Source organism: Rhinopithecus bieti, unplaced genomic scaffold (assembly GCF_001698545.2).
Source record: "Rhinopithecus bieti isolate Rb0 unplaced genomic scaffold, ASM169854v2 scaffold_10356, whole genome shotgun sequence".
In the NCBI taxonomy this organism is placed as follows: Eukaryota; Metazoa; Chordata; class Mammalia; order Primates; family Cercopithecidae; genus Rhinopithecus; species Rhinopithecus bieti.
This window is the reverse complement of record NW_016806422.1, coordinates 421196-444920: the sequence shown is the minus strand read 5'-3', so window position 1 is coordinate 444920 and position 23725 is coordinate 421196. Positions and strand designations below refer to the sequence as shown.

The 23725-nt window shown below is 35.6% G+C and overlaps 1 protein-coding gene and 1 pseudogene across 1 annotated transcript in view; one reads left to right on the top strand and one right to left on the bottom strand.

The window, feature by feature from the left end:
- LOC108532435 (low-density lipoprotein receptor-related protein 1B-like) overlaps positions 1-23725 on the bottom strand; it is a 614569-nt gene that overhangs the window by 188362 nt on the left and 402482 nt on the right. Inside the window, 4 exon segments of the mRNA XM_017876508.1 lie at positions 5424-5628; positions 6180-6187; positions 7845-7918; positions 7920-8049. Of these exon segments, the coding sequence (XP_017731997.1) occupies positions 5424-5628; positions 6180-6187; positions 7845-7918; positions 7920-8049 (417 nt within the window).
- Positions 14289-21669, top strand: LOC108532434 (leucine-rich repeat-containing protein 57 pseudogene; annotated as a pseudogene).

The following is a 23725-nucleotide window of genomic DNA, read 5'->3' as shown; positions in this document are numbered from 1 at the left end:
TAATATAATATATTGCCAGTCAAATAGAAAAATGGAACAAAGGTTAATATAAAGCTGACAGGCTATTTAAATAGTTAAATGTCTTTCTTAAAAATAATGAATATGAAATAAATTAAATCTCATTTCAATTTAATTTTGAGTGCATAGATCTTTCATAGACAACAGGTTATTTATCAGCTGCTTTTAAACTTAGCATTAAAAAAAAAAAGGTTTAAGTAGAAAGAACACAAAGACAGCATCAATCTAGTTTGTAGTGTTATCTCCACAAACAAGGGCCAGAAGAGAGATCTGCAAGCTTAAAAAAATAACAGGCCGGGTGTGGTGGCTCATGCTTGTAATCCTAGCATTTTGGGAGGCTGAGGTAGATGGACCACGTGAGGTCAGGAGTTGGAGACTAGCCTGGCCAACATGGTGAAACCCTGTCTCTACTAAAAATAGAAAAGTTAGCTTGGTGTGGTGGCACACATCTGTAATCCCAATTACATAATCACTTGAACCCGGGAGGCGGAGTTTGCAGTGAGCTGAGATCATGCCACTGTACTGCAGCCTGGGCAACAGAGCAAAACTGTTTCAAAAAAAAAAAAAAAAAAAAAGGGAAAGAAAAGAAAAGAAAAGAAAAAATAATCCCTGATAACAAACCATTAATTTGGAAGTTATAGGCAGTCTCTGAGTATTTGTGGATAAGCCACCAATAGATATAGATAAGGCTGTACTTCCCACTCTGCAATGATAAGACAAAAACTTCTGATGCATCATCTTGTGCCTGTATAACAATTGGGAAATAGGTGTCTACCTTGTAACTTTCTATCCAGTTACACTTTGAATAGTTGTGGTGAGTCCAACTATCTATCAGTGACCCTGCAATTCTGCATTCTCTATATTTATATTTACTAGAAATAGGCACTGTGAACTGTGAAACGTTTTCTAGTGGGGAAAATATGGCTTGGGACACTTTGATTCACTAAAATAGGTGATCGTGTCATTTCTTCACTAAACCTAGCAGTGTTAGTATACTTCCTCTATAGTAATCACTGTGAGACTAAAATTTCATCGATTTAAATGAAAAATTCCAACACTTTTTATAAATAACATGTTATAGAATTAGTCACCATAAAAGTGTTCTTAACCTTGCCATAACACAGTTCACAACAATCTTAAGAGCTGATATCAATGATCATCCTTTCATAAAATTCTAGGCACTCTTTCATATACTTGATAATGTGCTATTTTAACAGAATCATCTTTTCCCTATTACTTTCTCTTTGGATGGTTAAAATGCATTAGCATTTCAATGATTGTATTATATCCTCAAGTATACAAAGATGTAATATCTCTCCTTATAGGATGTATGGAAATGTTCAGCCACAATAACTTTTAAAAAAAGAAACTGCAGTCTACAGATGCTGCAGTTCCTCCATTCATGCATTAGTAAGTGTCTGGATTAAACTGGTTCAAAAGACCATGAACAACATGTACCATTATAGGCATAAAAAGGCCATTACCATCTATCAGATCAAGCAGCAGAAGGTAAAAATAAATGATCCCAGTAGAAAAAAAAAAAAAAAAAGAGGTTACTTATCTATAATATTTAGTTCTTCTAAAATCAACAAAACCTTCATTAGTTCCATTTAAGAATATTCCTAGATAGGATTAAAATATTATTTAGATGTCTCACTAATCTTCACAATTACTATTTCTGCTTTCACCAATGCAATTTTTATGGCAGTTAAAAATTTAGTTTAACTAAATTCAGTTTTAGTTAAAAGCTGAATTTTTAGTTCAGTTATTATGACCAAGGAAAACTAAATACTAGCTTTAGCAATAGAGCAGGAAGATGCCATGCGGTAGCATAAAAATAAAGGCAATGAAAGTTTAAGAACTGAAGTGAGTACCTTGTAGATTCTGTACACCCTGGTACTTGTTACTCTTTAATAATAAACTTAATGTTTAAAACGGGATTCATGGTCTCTTTCAGGTCACCTTAGCAATAAGTGCATTACCTTAAAATGGAATGAAAGAAAAATAGCTCCTCCCTAAGACTCTCAATTTACCATCTTGGAATAGTTTGTCACTTGGGAGATCAGGTCAAAATCCAGAATACTGAAGGAATATGGCATGATGACAGATATGTTTTATAACCCAAAGTGAATGTTGGTAGATTTGATGCTGGGGAAGCAAAGTAGTCAATTGAAAACACTTCATATTGGCATCTGTAAAAAAAGGTCACAAAGACCTTGATTGCTGTAGAAACCTCACATGAAGTAAATGTGTTTTGTGGGGCTACTGTTAGGGCCTGTTTTTTTCTCAGCTGTGTTAAGGGAGAAAGTAGCTAGTTGCAAACCTTTTTTTTCATTTGTTATTGTAAACAAAGTTCATAGTTTTACCCATTAGCTGTCTTTACTGTATACTTCACATTTTAAATACATCCTTGAATTCATGTAAGTTGCATATAAACAAGTTCCATTTATATGCATGCATTCATTTGTTTAACATTTACTTAGCACAAGTATATATTCAAAGAGGCTTAGAAGGATTTTACAGACTGAAAACAAATTCCCTTGCCATCAAAAAGCTTAAGATTTGGTAGAAAATATAACAGTCTTTATATAAATCATATTCCTCAATAATTAGTGAATTTTATCTAAAATTAAAAATTTCAAAAGAAGTTTAAATTACTTTGAAGTTCATATCAATGCTGATTCTCTGGTTCCTTATATATTTTATTAATAGTTTGAGAAATTAGGGAAAATCTTATTTTTATATTGTAAATGGCACTAAGACAGTAAGCTGAGTTTAAATAAAATTATATTTCAGTGTTGCTTTTCTTGTGCTTGGCTTGGCTTTGCTGTAAGAGTGTGTGTGTGCGTGAGTGTGTGTGTGCGCGTGCGTGCTTCTTGTTGCTATGTTCTAAGCCTACCTTGTGAAAGGTCCAATATTAAACTAACCTCAGAACTTTTTACCAAAATAGCTAATAAACTTGAAAATATTTTAATATTCACATTACATTTTTTAATCTAAAAATTTACATTTTAAAATATGCTTTGATGTTTGTATAAACTTTGTATCTTAATCATATCAACCTCTGTAAAATAACTTTTAACAATAAAAGCTTATCGAATCACGACACAAAATCTGTCAACATTCCAGTTAACACTTAGAGTTTAATGAATTAGTACTGTTGTCCAAACTCTGGTCATTTATTGTAGAAACAATTGTATAAGCATTATTTTGTTACCCTATTTTAAAAAATTATTATTTTATTACTAATGTAATTATCTTAATTAGTCTCACCGTTTCATAGCAGCAGTCACTGATGGAAAGCATCAACTCCCCCAGAAGCATTTTTGAGTTTCCCCTACTTTCACGCTAGCTTTCTGTATTAACTTTCAACTCTTTGAGGATATTTCACACTGAAATCATACTAGGTATTTTCACTTAAATAGCATTTGTAGGTTGTATGTCCTTGGTGTTTTTGTTTTCTTTACTCTCAGGTTGGATATTTTCAAAACTGAGATCAATAAGTTGATCCCAGCATTGTTAATATAGTATCAGTGGAAAATAAGGTATCAACTGCAAAATCTATCTTGTTTGGTGAGGCCATTTTTAAACTTTCATACACCTGTTTTTTGTGTGTTCTGTGTCATTTATAATTTTGGAATTATTCATATTTTTCTTCTCATGTTGGTTTACATGCTATGATTACAATCTTTTTCCAAAATACTACTTTTCTTGTATTCAGAAAGTTTCTCATGCTGACACAACTTAGGTCTGATAGGTAAAATCCTTATATCAGTAGTTGGCACTGGAGATAAGGCCCTGGCTGATAGTGAGCTTGCAACTTTGTGGGAAATATACAGTCAGTATCAGCAATCTACTTGTACCTCAGGAATAAAATATTGAAAAATAAAGGCATGTCTTATTAAACATAGCAGGCTTTCTCCTGATAAATTGTTATTATAGGAAGCAATGAGTGAAATAGGTAAAATGTAGACTACATAAACTAGAGAATACACTTCCAGGCTAAGAGAAACAGCTACTGCTCAGCTCATTGTTACCAAATCTCCCTATTTTACGAAACAAGGCAGAAATCCAGGGTCTTACGTAAAATCTCTCAATATTTTAAATTTTGACAACTAATTCAAGTAAATTTAAAACAATGTGGAAAATAAAGCAAACACAGAAATGAGGGTGGTCAATTTGGAATCCCTGCTCTAGAGAAGTGGTTTCTGCCCCTTTCATTTCTGAGTCAAAATTGAGGAACAGAGACGTAAACATACTTCCCAATCTATTGACTTCTGAGTCTTAGGCATAGACAAGAGCAAAAGTTAGAGAGTGTGGCCAGGAGACTGACTTAGACATAGGCTGGCTTTTCTCTCTTCTTTATCTCATTGAACTCCCTCTTGGCTCACTCCTTGTTCACTGGAGCTCCTCTCTCATTGAAGCACTCATTGGCTTTCCCTGGATTTGACATTACTTAAAGGTACAAGCCTCCCAAAGAATTCTTTTCTGCTAACCTTTAGACTCAACAATGGCCTTTGATTTACAAAAAAATTACAAAGGTCATAGTTGACAGGAATAACAAAGCATTCTCACATATCAGGTGCATATTATCTCCTATGTATATCATCTCCTTAAAAACAACTGAAGGAGGAAGATGTTATTATCTCCAATTCATAGAATAGAAACCTGAAATCTAAGGAAAAAGAATACACTTGATACCCCCAGAGTATAAGTGACTGGGCAGGAATGGGAACCCACATCTTCTGGATGGAAATCCAGTGCCTCTCTTCTGCTCCTTCACAAAGGAACACACAAGGGAAGAGAGAGACAGTAACCTGAGTTACTCAACATTGAACCTTGTTTTCCAGAATCATATGCTTTGTCTTTCAAATCTCCCAATAGTCAATATCTCACCACTGGACTCCTTCAAGCTTATTTAAATTTTCTTTTAAACTGACTCCAAGAACATAAAAAATAAATTAAGGGTGAGACGGTTAACATCTGTGACTATTTAGAACAAAGACTGGCCCTGTAGTTTGCAACCATTAGAAACAATTACAGCATCTCTTTGGCAGGGCGAAGATAAATTCATTAAATTACTGCTTTGAAAAAGAGTTGCAATAGCTTCCAATAGGGCCTAATGCCCACATTTAGGAAAAAAAAAAAGACATTTTGAGCCTCTAAAAGTACATGTGTAAGCAATCCTATAACCAAACTTGTGGCAATAAACTTAAACTAGTTGCTGTGTATACAACTCACACACCCACCCCCACCCCACCCCACACACATATGTCAGCACAAAATAGCCACTTTGACACTTTGACTCATAATTGATGATAATTGATGAGATAATTGAATTCAATATTAAATTGAAAGCCTATTTTTTATGCCAAACTCAATCTATAAAAGGCAAACTTCTTTACCCATATCTTGGGTCCAAAGCAATGGCCCTGGGGTGTTCCATGGCTCCTGCTATTAGTGTAGTTCTTAGGGAGCCATCTAATTTAGCCACCTCGATTTGGTCCAGATTGCTGTCTATCCAGTATATGTTTCCTGCTATCCAGTCGACTGTCAGGCCTTCTGGAGTAGCCAGGCCATGCTCCACAACCACTTCAATGGCACTGACACCTACAAAAGAAGGAAAACCAGTATGTGCACCCATTCAAGGATTGCGTTAAGTACAAAGGAAAAGGCCTACCTGCGACCAGCAGTACAAATTATTTCAATGTGATTTCCACTTTGAGAGATTGCAAAAGTGCTACTTAGCACAGGCAACACCAAGTAGTCTCCAATTTAGTCTCCAATTACCCATCATCCTTACCAAAAACCTTTAATCTAGTAAATCCTTTTAGTATCAGTGGAATCAAGTTTTTAAACAGCTCTGAGGTTAATAACAACATTGAGGTGGCAAAAAAAAAAAAAAAAAAAAAAAAAAAAGTTACTTCTTGTTTCTGACTTTTGTATACAGAGTAAGGGATTTTGGAAACAATCAGTGCAACTTAACTCAAATGTTGATCTTCAAGAGTAGAATAAAATCAAAAGAAAAAGCCCACCAGAGCTCATATGCATTCTGGCTAATCAGCACTCACTCTTTTTCTCTTTGTGGAAGCATAACAGATAACAGCTACTACTATATTAAATCTTAACAAAGATAAGCCCCAGATGACCCTCTTCCTCACCTGGGACCCTAAGATTTGCAAGATATAACAAAATGTAAATAAAGAGAAAAGGTATGAATAAAAAATAAGCGATTTGGGTGATCCCTACAATATTCTTATTTATCCACTAACTTATTTCTTTCACAATTAAAAAAAAAGCCTTTTTTCAGTTATTTATTTTATTTTATTCTATTTTATTATATATATTATATAATATATATATATGACTAGTACGTGATATATATATATTGAGACAGCGGTCTTCACTTCTGGTTGCCCAGGTGGAATGCAATGGTGTTGATTCATGGCATTTGCAGCCTCAACTTCCAGCGCGCTCAGATGATTCTCCTACTTCAGCCCTCCTTGAGTAGCGAAGGGCTACAGGTGACACAGCAACTATACCCAGCTTTCTTTGTATTTTTAGGCAGAGGGATGCGGATTTTTGCCATTGTTGTCCAGGCTTGCGTCTTGAACTCATGGCCTTAAGCATCCTGTTCTGCCTCAGTGCTGGGGTTACAGGCATGAGCCACTGTGCCTGGCTAGCCAAAACTTTTCCTTTTTAAACAACTTTGGGGGTCAATAATATGATAAATCATTGTAGTTTGGTAACGTTGCTACCACATCAGCTGGCCTTTTTTGTTTAGACATCATTAACAATGTGTTTATGGAAATCGCCCTCCTAACCAATTGATCCTATGAATCTTAAATCCATCGTTTTAAATCAGTATATTCGCATAGGTATAAGTTTACATATCATTAACTATAGTTATGCTGCTTAAATATGACCATTTTCAAAATTGCAAAGCGTGATTTAGATGCGAATTAACAATTTGACAGAGATACCTTGTCCTTGGACATGATATTATGCAGGCACAAGCATTTCAGGAATCATATAGTTATGTCAAAGACTTCATTTTTTTTTTTTTTTTTTTCTTTTTTTGTTTTGAGATGGGTGTCACTGTGTTGCCCCAGGTTGGGAGTGCAATGCGCACAATCTCGCGCTCACTGCAACCTTCCCGACTCCCAATCAAGCCAATTCTCCTTCTTCAGCCTCCTGAGTAACTGGGTTACAGGCATGCATCCACTGAGCCCGGCTAATTTTTATATTTTTAGTAGAAACGGGATTTCATTTCTATGGCCCAGGCTCTGCGGTGCGAGCTCCTGACCTCACGTGCATCACCTGCCCCCTCGCCCTCCCGACAGTGCCTGCGGATTACAGGCGGTGGAGTCACTTGCACCTGGCGATTTATATACAAGACTTTCTACTTAAGAAAGCGATTATTAGTCAACAAGATAAGTCAAATTATGGCCAAAAATATTTAGCCCTCATTTTAGTAATCTTTGGGTAATTTTTCTTTTTTATTTTTGCCTACTTATCTTTGAAAGATGCGTAGCAAGATTAAAAAAAAAAAAATATTGCTAACTCCTAAAAATTTGTGGCACTAATGGTATGTAACAACCAGTCACTTTGTTTTGTTTTCTCGGTAAATAAATTTCTTTGCCCATCGGGGTCCATGGAAAAGTCCACAGTGGCAAATGGTGGTGCAACAGCATGAGCCGATTACACTTTCTGCCCGACAAGGTAAAAGAATAATCAAATTTCTTCTAGTTATAACTATAACATGTTTCTTTGAATTTTCACTTAAAAAGTAATCTAATATTAAGAAAATTTATAATACTATATACCTCCACTTTTCAGAAAGCTTTCCCCGGTATATTCTGTCTTCTACAACATCTGTCCAATAAAGTAAACCTTTGTTGCAAGTGAAAATCAAGTGCTATTGTGTTTCTCATCCAGGAACAAGTTGGACTATGCTCTCTTTGTGCGGGAAGATTCTATCCTTCTGATCTCATGCCACGATAGAAAAAGATGATGAATGCTTCAAAAGATCTGCAATTTAAATTTATGTTTAATAGGCTTATGAAATGTAAACTCTGGCTTAAAATGCCTTGAGATCAAAATATATTATTTAAAATATATTTATTACATAATTCTCCATCTTAAAAACAGCAATTTCTTTAATCCAATATTTAACAGAAACTTGAAATTTACGGTTTATATTTTCATTAGAATAGCGTATTAGTGGGCCAGGATTTTATTGTTTGAATTTACATATTACCTTGTCACTGATTAAAGATAGCGCAAAATTATTGCTCCACAAAACCATAGTAGGGGGGTTCTGTTTTTTTTTTTTTTTTTTTTTTAGAATTTCACCTGGACAAACCTCAGAAAATCACCATAGGAATTTCTAAGATTTGGCTAAAATTAACTTTGCTATTCTCTTAGCTAACTACCCTATATTTACAGATCCACAGAGAAGAAATATCCAACAACAACAGAAAAAGATTTCTGTGAAGAAGTTGTTGGACTTATAGTTAGGGAGTGCTTCCGTTAAGAGAGAAGATGGCGGCTTTCTGCAGAGTCCAAAAAAATCATAACTATATCATTCCTCACTGGTTTCTTTTAGCCTGAAACAGGCCTGAGTAGAGAGAAAGGAAAGAAGTTTTGAAAACGGATATGAGATTAAAGTTTCTTTTAGTATTATTGTGTCTAAAAGAATGTTTCAGTATCTGAAAGTTACTAAAATTATGTTATTTCCAAAATGTATCAAACCCTAAACTAATTACTGTGAGACATACTGATGTATATTGTTGTGATCACTTAGATATTGCAGTTATTTATTGCACAGTATTGTTTTTTCTGTATGACATTATTGTGACTAGAGCTAACTGAAAAAATGTGTATCAAAAACATGTACAGAATAGTTCCAGATAGCTCCCAATAAAACAAATACTCTTAAAATTTAATATCCCGCATCTAGCATTTTTAAAATAAAGGAAATGTTTGTGTTGGATGCACAGTTGTTTAAAAGAAAAAAATATCTAATTTTGGATTAGCTCTTATGTTAGGTCTTTGATACAATTTGAATTAATTTTTTTATATGGTATAAGATAGGTTCAGATATCATTCAATTGCATGTGAAAATCTAGTTCTCCCAGCACTGTTTCTTGGAAAGACAATTTTTCCTCCACTTACGTTCAGACTTATCTCACACCATAGACAAAAACTAACTCAAACTGTATTACACACTTAAATGTAAAAACTAAAAGTACACTACTATTAGAAGAACACACAGGCATATATCTTAGCAACCTTCGATTAGGCAATGTTTCTTAGCTATGAGACTAAGACTTAATCACCGACTAAGATGATTATAATAAGAAAGCTGGATGACACAGATGATGGCAAGGATGTAGAGAAATTAGAACCCTCATACACTGCCAGTTGGCTATTAAAAAAAAATGCAGTCACTTTGGAAAACAGTTTGGCTCTTCCTTAAAACGTTAAATACTGAGTTACCCATATGACCCAGCAAAAATTCCAATTCTAATTATACACCAAAGATAATTAAAAATTCATGTTTACAGAAAACTGGTGCATATTCATAGCAGCATTATTCATAACCAAAAATGGAAATAATTCATATGCCCATCGACTGATGAATAAAAAAATGTTGTCTATCCACATGATAGATATATTATTCATCAATACAAAGAAAATAATTACTGGTGTATGCTAAAACAAATGAAAACATTATGCCAAGTGAAAGAAGCTAGTCATAAAACACATATTGTGTGATTATATTTATATGAAATGTCCAGAAGAGGCAAATTTTTAGGGGTAGAAAATAAATAGATAGATTAGTGGTTTCTAGGGCTGAGGGGAGGTATTAATGGGAAATGATTGCTAATGGGCATGGGGTTTGTTTTGGGGTGACTACAGTGTTCAAAAATTAAATAGCTGTAACAGTTAAACTGAATTGTGTACTTTATAAGAGTGAATCTTATGGTATGTGAATTATATCTAAATACATTTGTTATTTAAAAAATGTAGTAATGACTGTAAAAATTTGTAAAGGGCATAAAACTGTACAAATACTACTTGTAACTCACTGTTAACAGTCCAGGTTCACATATATCATTAATTTTAGCTCATTTAGTCATTCCTATAACCTTCCTCAGATCTGAAAAATTTTCTATCTACATTAAGAAAACAAAGAATTCCAACAATTTAGTTCTGTTTCTTTTCTGTGCATTAGAGTTAGTTGAATAAAATAGAGAAATTATTATTAGAAAATTAATGGAATAATAGTTCAACTCAAAGAATTCAGAAAATAAAAATAAATTAACTCAAATTTGAAAATAACAACAAATATAACCACAGAAATTGATACAATACGACAAAAGATATTACTAGCAAACCCAAAGCCATTTGTTTAAAAGAATAACAAAATATAGATTAGACCTATGGCAGACTTGATTATATATATATATACACACACACATATACATACACATATTACATATACATATACATATGCATATACATATATACACATACATAGCGATAAATTAACAGTAGGAAGAGTGAAAATAGAAAATATAGAAAATAAAAAAAAGGCGACAGAGCAAGACTCCACCTCAAAACAAAAAAAACAGAGAGTAAGATATGTATTTTAATGATACACTTGAAAATATGTAAAATAAGTTAATTCTTAGAGAAATGTTTTAGCAAAATTGACTTAAAAAGAAATAGAAGGCCGGGTGCAGTGGCTCATGCCTGTAATCCCGGCACTTTGGGAAGTCAAGTCTCGTGGATCACCTGAGGTCAGGAGCTCAAGACCAGCCTGGCCAACGTGATGAAATCCCATCTCTACTAAAAGTACAAAATTATCCAGACATGGTGGCACATGCCTGCAATCCCAGCTACTCAGGAGGCTGAGGCAGGAGAATCTCTTGAACCTGGGAGGCAGAGGTGGCAGTGAGCCTAGATCACACTACTATGCTCCAGCCTGGGTAACAAAGTGAGATTCCATCTCAAAAAAAAAAAAAAAAAAAAAAAAAAAAAAAAAAAAAAGAAAGAAAAGAAAATTTGAAATGATATATAAGCATTACAAACATTGATTTAATAGTAAAATTATATCCTCCAATGTGTAAAAAAGAAAAACCTACAAGACTAAAAGTAATTTAACAAACTTGTACTCAGGTTATCTACATAGACTGCTGCCAGTCCACAGACTTTGTTACTAGTCCATAATGAAGTCACGTAGTAATTGAGAATATTAAGAAAAGTTTACACCAATTAAAACAGCAAGACCACACCCATTTTATTGGGCAAAATTGGAAGTCCAAGAATTATCAAAACATCACACATGGAGTGCTTCCTATATACTATAATTATTCTTAAACTTTTCTTTTTGACATAGAGTCTCACTCTGTTGCCCAGGCTGGAGTACAGTGGTGTGATCTCAACTCATTGAAACCTCTGCCTCCCAGGCTCAAGCAATTCTCATGTCTCAGCCATCTGAATAGCTGTGATTACAGACATGTGCTACCATACCCAGTTAATTTTTGTATTTTTAATAGAGACAGGTTTTCTCCATGTTGGCCAGGATGGTCTCGAACTCCTGGCCTCAAGTGATCCGCTCGCCTTGGCCTCCTAAAGTGCTGGGATTACAGATGTAAGCCACCGGGTCCAGTCATTCTTAAACATTTATAAATCCCAATTTACACAGTCCTCACAAAGCCTTATGAGGTGGGTGATGTCACCCCCATTTTACACAGGAAGAAACAGAGACACAGAGAAATTATATAACTAGCATGTCAAAGTCACACAGCTAGTAAGTGGAGGAGAAGCAATTTGACCCACGATGGTAGCTAGTGTTAGCAAAGATTTGGAGAATGAGGAACTTTCACAAAGTGTTGATGGTAGTGTGTATTTCTACAACTATTATGGAGATATATTTGGCTATAAAAAAGACTTAAACGTGTAAATGAAGATGCACATACTCTTGAATATGTAGTTCAAGTTGTTTACATTTTCATATGTAGACATCATAAGGCCATTTACTACAACATAGTTTGATATAGCAAACCTTAACAGCCACAAACAGAGGAATGGCAAACAATAATCTTTTGATAGAGGATAATGTTATAGAGCAGTTAAAACTCAAAATCATATTAATGAGAAAAAAAAACAAAACCTAGTTTCAGATGGGTTACATAATGTACATAACTTGTGTACATATAAAAGCACAGCGTTAAATGTTGTTTAAAGACACAAACTGTAAGGACAGAACAGATCCACCAGGCTCACAAAAGAGGCTGACTCTGGGGATGGAGAAATGCATACACAGAGGGCTTCAAAGTTATCTAATGTTTTATTACTTTCAGGAAATCATTTAAATTGTGTATGACATATTCTAAATATTTAAAAATATTGGCTGTTGAATACATTATTCCCACTATTTCCAAACATGTTTGAGTTTACAAAATGAAAAGTGATTAAAAGCACATCTGTTTTCTTTGAACAATGACCTTTACATTGACTATCTTATTAAAACTGCTCACAATCTTTTCAAGTTCTTGTATCCTCTATAGTCATTTTATGTTGAGAAAACACTTGTTTGATAAATATTTACTGAATCATGCTTGACTAAAATAAAATGAACAAATAAAAAAACTAGTTTACCAAAGACCAAAAATCAAAGTGTAAATTTTCAAATGATTTTCTATTCGAACTCTTAATCTAGATATCTTCTTCAAGCGCCTCCGCTTTTAAGATCTCTGTTGACGTATTAGATTACTATTTCCCCTTTGAGAAAATAAAGTTGTAATAAATAGTCCAATATGTTATTTCATAAACCAGTGGGAAATCATGAAGACAGAATTTTAAAATCCCTTCTTATAATGGTTTTTACTTTAATTAAATGAAACCTTGTAAAAAAGTATTTGGAGATAAAATAAATGAAGAATCTTCTAGTTTGTTTCCATCTTGACATAGCTATATTAACCTCTTTTAGGGCAACTCCATTTAGAATGAATATAAATAATATGTGAAGTAACCATTCATTTTTACTGTTTTCTAACAATTCTTCCAGTATACTAGCTTCTGTCTCATAAATGACTGAATTTAACAGATCAAACCAGCATATTATCCTCTTAACAGAGAAGTAGCCTAAAATCTTCCTCCTTTAGCACATTATAAGGATGAGATATGTACAAAATAAAGGAGGTTACAATTTACACTTTGTATAAGTGATGAATTTCATTTTTATAAATCTAGTGCATTACAAGAAGCTTTTAGAAAACACTCAACAGACTGTTATCTTCTATGTACAATTGTCTTCTTTGTTTTCTTTTAGTCCCACTACAGATTTGCAGAATGATTTTTATCAGACAGACTATGAAAGTAGCAGATGAGTTGTCTAAGAAAAATAGTTCTTCTTCAGATCCTTTCAGGGTAAATTGCTATTACAACCATACAACCAGCAATTCTGTGTGAAATCCCCTGATTCTTTACCATATATATAATATCATCAAACAAAAAGTGATATTACTGTTACGATGTTTTCTCTCCTGCTACTTCAGAGTTTTTACTGTATTTTCTGTTCCTACATTTAAGAATTTATTTGAACTTTTCCCTCCCATCATCAGATACATTTATTGTACACAGTAGCAACTTATGAATTGGTAAATGGTATATTATTTATCTGACCCAATATATATCATGACTTGCTTCCCTCCATTTCTCCATCTCTAGCCATATTGGGAATGAATGATAGTTAAATATTTCTGAAGTATAATATATAGGTAGGCAGAGGAAATAGAATCTGTAGAATGAAGGCCGGGATGAACTTTCAAGTATTATTCAAACTATACATATACAAGATGATGTCATCAGCTATCTTTCACATTTTTTTAAGAGCCAATTTTTGTTTCTCTCTTAGTAATCACTTTCCCAAGTATTTCTGGATTTTTAAAATATCTCTGCTTTGTATGTCAAGTTCGTGATTTGCTTTTTTAACTCACCAATTCTTTTAATTAACAAGTTGTAAGAATCTTCATTCGGGATGTGTGTGAGGGAGAGAGAGTGAGAGAGAAGAACACTCATTCAGGTAAGAGGTGGAACAACAACAAAACCTGCATTTCTAGGATACAGTCCAGTGTCTTTTACTAGATTTAAATATCTTCGATTTTACTAGATTTTAAATATTTTTGATTGCATAAAAGAATAAATGATAATTATAAAAATCAATGAATGAATAACAAGCCTAGAAGATCCTAAATATGATGAAAATGATTATGCGAGGAAGAAGAAATATGCAAAGAAATGAATCAAACAAAGGGGTAAGTGAGGGAAGCAGACACAGACAAAGAGGACTTGTTCAACAGAGGCCACCGTGGATGAAGTTCATAGATGGGCGACTGGATGGAGGCGATATCTGAAATGTCTAAAGTTTAGAACATAGTGTTGATTTCTACAAATTAATAAGAAAAAGCAGTAATCTTAATAGGAGAATGACCAAAGGAAATTAAGGTTAGTGAGTATATGGAGAGGTGCTCAAACTCATGAGAAATAAAACAAATGCAACAAAAGCAACAATATATCATGTTACTCCTATATATTAGGGAGAAAATGACAGAGTGGATAATTTTGAGAGCTGCCAAGGATGTGGGAACTTAGATAGTACAGATGTAGACTATGCAACCATTCTGAAGAGGAACTGGTTCTACTTAGTCTTTGTAAGTAGAAGCACATTCTGTGATTGTTATTGGTCCTAACGGAATTTTTATCCACATCTATAAGAATGCAGGTAAATGTATGTGTATGGAATTATCATTTGTGCAGAAAGTTAGGAGCAACTTGAGTGTATTTACATGGCAGAATCGAAAAGCATGAAAGACGTGTGCACACTCTATGACACTACCTAGTGATTAGAAGTAATAGAGTAGGTGTACAGTTCATAAAGACAGTGCTGACTAAAAAGGGTAAATGACAGACTGTAATATGTATAATACCAATTACATAATTAAAAAGGTATGTATGTAAAACAACAACATAGATTTTATAAGATAATATATGAACTACATTGAAATGATTTCCTCTAGAGACAGAGGTAAGGAAGAGGGGTAGGCTTTAGAAATAAAAGTTAAGAAAGAAAGAGAAACCAAGGGAGGGCATGAGGAAAATAAAAAATCTCACATAGATCCAATGATAATACTGTGCCAGGAAGTGAGGAGTGTAATCAACTCAACCCTTCCTGCATGATCTTCAAAAGAGAAAGAGAAAGAGAGGAAGAGAGGTCATAAATATGAGACTAATTGAAGAAAAGAGAAAGGACCCAACTACTTAGAGGAAGTTCTTACATTCAATAATCATTTGTTGCAAAATTTTCATATGCTTCATAAGGGATATAGAATATTTTGATTCAATCTCAGCTTTTATGAAAGTGGATGCAAGTGGTAACAAAAGTAAGGTCACAAAATGTTGACTATTCAAAGGCATCATAGGAATGTGTGGGCTCACAGCACAGACAAACTGCCTGGGTCTTTGCAGTATTGTGTAAATGCTCCTGCTTTGAGGTCAGTAAGAATAAAGTTCAAAACCTTTGCTTTAACGTCTCTTAGCCACAATCTCTTACCCTGAGCAAATGAAGTAACCTTTCTGGGTCTTCATTTCCATATATATATAAAATCAGAGATTTAAGACTATCTGGTTTCTTGGAAGTAATAAATAAATGATCATATTTTAGTTGTTGGGTAAATGGTAGCTATTCACAATTATAATAATTAACTTGAAGAAATTATTTGTAGATAAGGGAGTTTTGAAGAGTGTAAAGGATTCAAATTTCCAGGGGGAATGTGGAAGATATTGTTAAGTCATAGATGATAGTAAACGGAATATGTGAAGAAGATGATTAAATGAAGTGATATATATGAAAGTGCTTTACAAATTCTTAGTCGTGCATATACTATCATTACTCATGATGAAAATGGCAATAATGTGCCTAAAGTCAAAACCCACAGTGAATGATGATGAAACATCAGGTTGGAGAGGGAAAATGAACAAAAATGAAGAAGGCTCTGAATAGCAGACAGAAAGGTTTGAGGTTAATTTCATAGATAATAGAGAGATAGTTTTAAAATCTCGATGGAAACTGATATGTAAATCTGTCATTTTTAAAGAGAAATAAAAGAATGGATGACCGGATTTTAAGTCTCCCACATTCATTAAGTCCCCCGGATTCATTCCCCTGATGGCTTCACTTTTATCATTCACTACTCCCCAAGGCAGCAAATCTGCTTATCACTTTATTTTTCATCTTGACTTCTTTCTATTAATTTTCATTTTCCTGAATCCAGATTTTCCTCTCTCTGTCAGTAAAACTACTATGTTATTTTCAGTTTCAATATCCTCCTCCTCAAAACTGGAGAAACAAGAAGATAAAACAAATTTGCTGGAGAGAAGACTGCCATCATCATTAGAACATATGTATCTCCTGGCCTGTGCTGTGGTGCAGATGCTACTTAATTGTAGAAAGAGATCTGAATCCAAGAAACACTGTGAAGAAAAAATTAAGACATGAAGAGAGAAGGCAGCAAGAAATTTGAAAAATCAAAGATAAGTTGAAGTTGTGAGCCCTGAAGACCAAAAACAATACTGCAGCTATTGACAGAATTACGGATAACTGAGGGAGAAGACAAAGGGTACTCTTAGCCAACTAATCTTGAGGTGACCTGATGATATCTGGGGAAGTAGAATTAGATAGTAAGAAAAATGATAGGCTGGGCACGGAGGCTTACACCTGTAATCCCAGCACCTTGGGAAGCCAAGACAGGAGGATCACCTGAGGTCAGGAGTTTGAGACCAGCCTGGCCAACATGGTGAAACCCTGTCTCTACAAAAATACAAAAATTAGCTGGGTGTGGTGATGCATGCCTGTAAGCTACTCAGGAGGTTGAAGCACGAGGATCACTTGAACCTGGGAAGCAGAGGTTGCAGTGAGACAAGATCGTGCCACTGTACTCCAGCCTGGGTGACAGAATGAGACTCTGCCTCAAAACAAACAAACAAAAAAATGATATAGCTGGAGATGTAAATGCCACAGTAATCATATCTGGGGTGATAAGGGAAGGTTCAGGGTGGAAAGGAGTTGTCCAAGGAAATACACACAGAGGCATGTGAAAATTAAGCTTTGGGTAGTGGACACAGTGTACCAAAACACAACCATTATATGTATGCATTTTTGTGCTTATATTCACAATCTCTTTCCTAGAAATGATTTTAATTAAAAAATAAATATAATTTTAAAAACCTAAAAATGAAAAAAAAATTAGAGAATAAGAACAAAAAAAATTAATGCGAAAATACAACCTGATTCAGGCTGAGATTAAAAAAAAAAAAAAAAAAAAGCTATAATGTTATTTGCAATGTTACTAGAAATATGCTTCAAATTTGCCATTGGGCTGCTGAACAAACAGGAATGGAGCCAGAAGAAAATGCAATCGAAATTAGGAAATTTTCCCTGACCCCTTCACAGGACTTGGACTTGGGAAGCGGTTGGCTCCTTTACTCAGCCTGCAGGAAATTTTCCCTGACCCCTTCACAGGACTTGGACTTGGGAAGCTGTTGGCTCCTTTACTCAGCCTGCAGCTCTCAACCCCTTGCAGGAAGGGGAGCATACAGGTGAGTGCTCACAGGGGCCAGAAGAAATGCTTCTGGGCGCAGGCAGGAGCAGAACTCTGTGTGGCCCCTAGAGCCTCAGAAGGCATGTCACAGTGTGGTCCTTTACTTTGCTGTCCGTGGGTGGCTTAAGTGTTTAACATCTCAGTGTGACAACCCCCTGTATCCCGAGCTCTTATTGGGTGTCAGGAAGAATCAGGTCGCACAAAGAATTGAAGATGGTAAATGCAGGGGATTTTATTGCTGATGAAAATGGCTCTCAGTGGGATGGAGAGCTGAAAAGGGGATGGACCAGAAAGGTGATCTTCCTTGGGAGTTCAGCTGTCCCAGGCCAAATTGAAAAAAAAAAAAAAGTTTTTCAAATTTACAGCCATGATTGTTCCATTCCTTTTTCCCCTTGAGTTTTCTTCCATAGTTCTCTCATCTTTTTTTTTTTTCTACAATCTTTCCTTTTCTGATTCTTTACAATCTGCTTTTGCTGAATTGCAGAACTGATTCTGTTTCCTCTAAGTTCACTCTTAATATCTTATTAGTTAAATAAAATGTCATTTTATTTAACTAACACCTCTTCTGCAAGGTCCTGCCATCAAGCCATCCCTCTGAAGGCATCTCTCTGAAGTCAAGCTGCTTCTCACCAACGTCAAGCTGTTTTTTTCTTTTCTCTTCTTCTCTGCTGCTCTGCTGGCAGTGGAGCCTGGGTTTTTTATGAGTACAGGGTGGGCCAGGGTGGTTCTGGAAAAGGCAACATTCAAGCAGGAAAACAGGGATGTAAAGTTCTCAATTTGGGCTGCAGGTCCAGGCTTGAGGCTGGGGCCCTCGTGGGGAACCTACCCGTTCTACCCAGTATTTCACTGCCTCCTATCCACATCACAATCAGTAGCATATTTTAGGTGGTCCTAAAATAAATCAGTACTTCAGAGAAGAGTGATTAATAATTGAATTACAATAATTATTCCTAAATGGATTAAATTATTAATAAATTAGAGGAAAAATGTAATTGAGTATTGAGATATATGAGAAAACTGAGATTTGAGATACATTAAATAAAAAATAAAAATTATAAAAGTAGTATTTATGAAATATCATTTTATTTAACTAATAAGATATTAGGAATGAACTTAGAGAAAACAGAATCAGTTCTGCAATTCAGCAAAAGCCAGATTGTAAAGAATCAGAGAAGGAAAGAGTGTAGAAAAATAAAAAAATAAAAAAAAGATGAGAGAACTATGGAAGAAAACTCAAGGGGAAAAAGGAATGGAACAATCATGGCGCTAATTTGAAAATCTTCTTTTTTTATTTTTTCTCTTGAGACAGGGTTTCACTCTTGCTCAGGCTGAAGTACAGTGGCACAGTGATGGCTCACTGCAGCCTCAATCTCCTGGGCTCAGCCAATGCTCCCGCCACAGTCACCTGAGTAGTTGGGACCACAGATGTGTACCACCATGACTGGCTAATTTTTAAATTATTTGTAGGTAGGGAGTATCCTTATGTCGACCAGGCTGTCTTGAACTCCTGGGCTCAAGCGATCCTCCTGTCTCAGCCCTCCAAAGTGTTGAGATTACAGGTGTGAGCCACCATGCCCAGCCAAAAGACTGCTATCATCATTTTATTTTTCTGTTTAATGTCAAGAGGGATAAGGACAGGTATTGCATTGAATAGTAAGAAAATATTTTAAAAGGGGGAATCAATGGAAGATGATGGAAAAGAGAAAATGAGCAAGAAAAAGAAATTTGTATTTGTAAAGTCCAGTAGTAACTAGTCAGTTCATTTTTACTGAACTGTGAAATGGCTGATTTTCTTNTTTTTTTTTTTTTTTTTTTTTGAATGCACAAGGTGCACTATACATTTCAGGAAGAGATTAATTACCAGAAGATTAAATTATCCACTTAAAAATGTTTCATTGTAACTTTAAAGAGGAAATACAGTTTTGCTTTTCTATAAAATTATGAACAAAACCAGATGGAAAATATAGCAATCTTAACAGTGAGAAATATATGGTACTGCCAGAGTTTTGTTGGGGCTCAGAAAACAGCATCACAAAGTGAAGGCCTAAGAAGCTACCTCGGAAGCAAAGTCTCTCCCTGACCCTCTCCTGCCTTCCTGTTTTTTATGCTTCATTCTCTCCTTAGGCAAGCCATAGTAACTAGAATCTCTCTTTCCCAGAGCGAGTCATAGAAACTAGCAGCCCCTTTCTCCAAAGCCAGCCATAAAGCCTAAAAATATTATTTTAACCTTCCCAGACTATGATGGTTAATATTGAGGGTCAACTTAATTGGATTGAAGGATGCAAAGTATTGTTCCTGGGTGTGTCTGTGAGGCTGTTGCCAAAGGAGATTAACATTTGAGTCAGTGGACTGGAAGAGGCAGACCCACCTTCAATCTGGATGGGTACCATCTAATCAATTGCCAGCACAGCTGGGATAAAAGCAGGCAGAGGAATGTAGAAAGACTAGACTTGCTAAGTCTTCGGACCTCTATCTTTCTCTCATGCTGGATACTTCTTGTCCTCAAATATCAGACTTCTAGTTCTTCAGCTTTTGAACTCTTGTACCTGCACCAGTGATTTCCTAGGGGCTCTCATGCCTTCAGCCACAGACTGAAGGCTCACTGTTGGCTTTCCCACTTTGGAGGTTTTGGGACTCAGACTGGTTTCCTGGCTCCTCAGCTTGCAGGCAGCCTTTTGTGGGACTTCACCTTATGACTGTGTGAGTCAATTCTCCTAATAAACCCCCCTTCATGTATTTATCTATCCTATTAGTTCTGTCCCTTTAGAGAACCCTGATGAAGACACCAACATTTTTGTTTAGGAGCTGGCCATAAATAAATTGAAGATGCTCATTCCAGAGGTGGTCTGCCCCATATCTTGGAGGAAGGAATGCTGCCCAGACAGGTTCTGAAGAATCAGAGCGGACAGGCTGTGCTGGATCCCCTCAGACATCTATTAGCATTAGATCATACCCTTTTTGTCCAATCATATTTCTACACACCTGTTCATACTTCATTAAGCCTAAGTGTAAAAAATGGATAGTTTTTCCTCAATCTTTGGGTCTTCATTCTGAAAGTTTCTATGTCACATAAAACTATCATCAGGTTCCCATCCAGGACTAAGTCCAGGGAACTCAGCCTGGTTAGTGTAGGTCCTGGGGTTCCCCTGCTGAACCATCTGGCAGCTGAGCCATAGGAGAGATGTGGGCCGATGCACCAGTATAGGAAATGGTGCCCTCGGTACTCAAGTGGAATGGGCACACTAAACTGTCGTCTCCCAGTTTAAGGACCGTGGGCTGACCAAGTTCCTCTTAGAATTGCAGACACTAATGAGCAATCTCAGGACCATTGATTTGTCCAACAATAAGATGGAGAACCTACTGCCTTTGCCGATACAGAAGTTCACTCGGCTGAAGAACCTATCCCTGAACAACATAAACTGCTCTGCCTAATGAGATTATGCAATCCTAAACAAATCTAGAGAGGCTATGCCTAAACGGCAGTCACCTGAAAAAGTTGCCATCTACCTTTGGGCGACTCTCTACCCTCAAGACCCTGAGCCTCTGTGAGAACCAACTGGGAGCACTATCACCTAACTTTGTAGCCTAGGCCATCAGATGTAGTGGAACTTTCCAGGAACCAGATTCGAAATATACCTGACATAGTAGGAGAGCTGCAGGTCATCAAACTCATCCTCAACTGGAAGAAGATATCTCAGGTCTCAATAAAGATATCTTGCTGTCCTTGCCTTAAATTTTTTTACCTAGAAGAGAATGGTCCTGAGCTCAGCATGGTTTCACAGAGCATCTGCAGTGATTCCCATATCTGTCCGCTTGCTATGGAAGGTAATCTTTTTGAAATAAAGAAACTTCAAAACTGGAAGGTTATGATAAGTACATGGAGAGGTTCATGGCCACCAAGAAGTTTCCACGAAGTTCTCACACAGGTCTATGGGAACCTTACAGGATACTGACTTGGAACCTGTTGGAGTGTGGCTGATTGAAAGGCTCCTGTTGCTGTGAAGGGGTATCTGTAATAAGAAGATGATACTCCAGGAGATTATGTTTTTACTCAATTATCTTTTTTTTTTTCCTTTTCAGGGCTCTTCTCAACAAAGCTAAAAGAAAGGAAATCAGAAGACAGGAAAAGTTCTCCATTTGAGTCATGAGTATGACAGTGAGCCAGGTTGGTCTTCAAAATCATCATTAGTTTGGCATTAAGAAACCAGTAGCTAACTGCTATTTTTATGGTGAGGGAGTGCTGCCTGGTAACAGAATAACTCCACACCACAGCTTGAGATTTCATTTCGTTTCAATGTGTGACCTTTCATAAAGTCAGTTCCCATTTCATTTCTATGTTAACACTTCATAGTTTTATGAAATCCAAATAATTTGTGAGAAGATGGTATAGTTAATCTAAGAATTTATTATTTTATTCCAGTCCATCAGTTCAGTTGCAGTGCTTATACTTGGAATTTAGGATTTACATAAATATGGGACTGTTTGTCTTGATTAAAAGCATGTTTTGTCAGAGAAGCATCAACACAACACTAAAAATGTTCCCCAAGGCTGCAGTAGCAAATTCTTTACTATTTCAGGCGACTTATTGATAGAGGGCTCTGAGGAGCTAAAACTGTATATGCAACACTTATAAGATAAAAGCCATTTTAATAATCAATATTTTCTTGAAGATTTGTCAGAAATAATGTCTTCTTTCTGGTAATCTTTCCTCCTTTTTGTATTTATAACTCTACTAATCAAATTATCTATCAATAAATAATTGCCATAATATTTTAAAACAATAAAACAAAACAAAAAACTATGATCAAAAAAATTTGCTATGATTTTCTCTTGTTAACTGGTCTTTGTCATAGGGGAGTCATCTATGACCCTTACAATGGGGAGGAATGTGAACACCTCCTTCCTGCCCCTACAGTTCTATTCTGAGCTGAGAGCAGAGGGGTCAATTCTATTAGGTGAGTTATCGCTGTCTCTGGTCACCTGTATTTGAATGTTGAATTACTCTAACATTAAACGTAAGCTGTTATTTATTTCATATGGTATAGAAGCACTCTAAGACACTCAATCATTTTGTTATCTGTATCCAAAACAAACATCTGGAGCCAATTCTCATGTGAAATATGATCACAAATGTGTCTGAGGCCAGTATTTGATCTATTGCTTTTTCATCTGAAACACACAGACGAACGAAATGACTATTACCTTCACAACCAATTGCTGTTTTTCAGCCTCTCAAGCTGATTACTTTGTGTGAGAATATTGAAGAAGAAAGTGAAGAATAAACGTCTGCTAAACGTACGCTCTGGGACTCAAATTTTAATGGTCATAAGAAAACTACTACAGAAATAAAAAACCAAACAAAATTTAAAGTAAAAGATTAAAATAATATAATAATATCTGAAAGAATATAGTTATTTATTAACCGTATATTATTTTCACAGAAGTGGACTGGATATTATTTAAAACACAAGACAAAAGTCTATGATCTGAATTCTAACTTCAAGGTTTGTATTATTTTATTGTAAAGATAAGAAATAAGAAGATATCTAGGAATATAAAACAGCCGATTAAAAATGTGATCACACATATTCAAGAACAATATATTCTAGACATAGAAAGAAACAATAAATAGAAAGTAAGGATATCTGGAAGAAGAATTGATTTATGAAAAAAGACTTGAGCAAGTACCTCTCAAAGAATATCCAGGATTTCTGGAGATGAAGCAAGGAAAGTACAGTCTAGGAGCGGAGCAAGATGGCCGAATAGGAACAGCTCCAGTCTCCAACTCCCAACGCGAGCGACACAAAGACCGGTGATTTCTGCATTTTCAACTGAGGTACTGGGGTCATCTCACTAGGGAGTGCCGGACAATCCATGCTGGTCAGCTGCTGCAGCCCGACCAGCGAGAGCTGAAGCAGGGCGAGGCATCGTCTCACCTGGGAAGCGCAAGGGGGAAGGGAATCCCTTTTTCTAGCCAGGGGAACTGAGACACACAACACCTGGAAAATTGGGTAACTCCCACCCCAATACTGCAC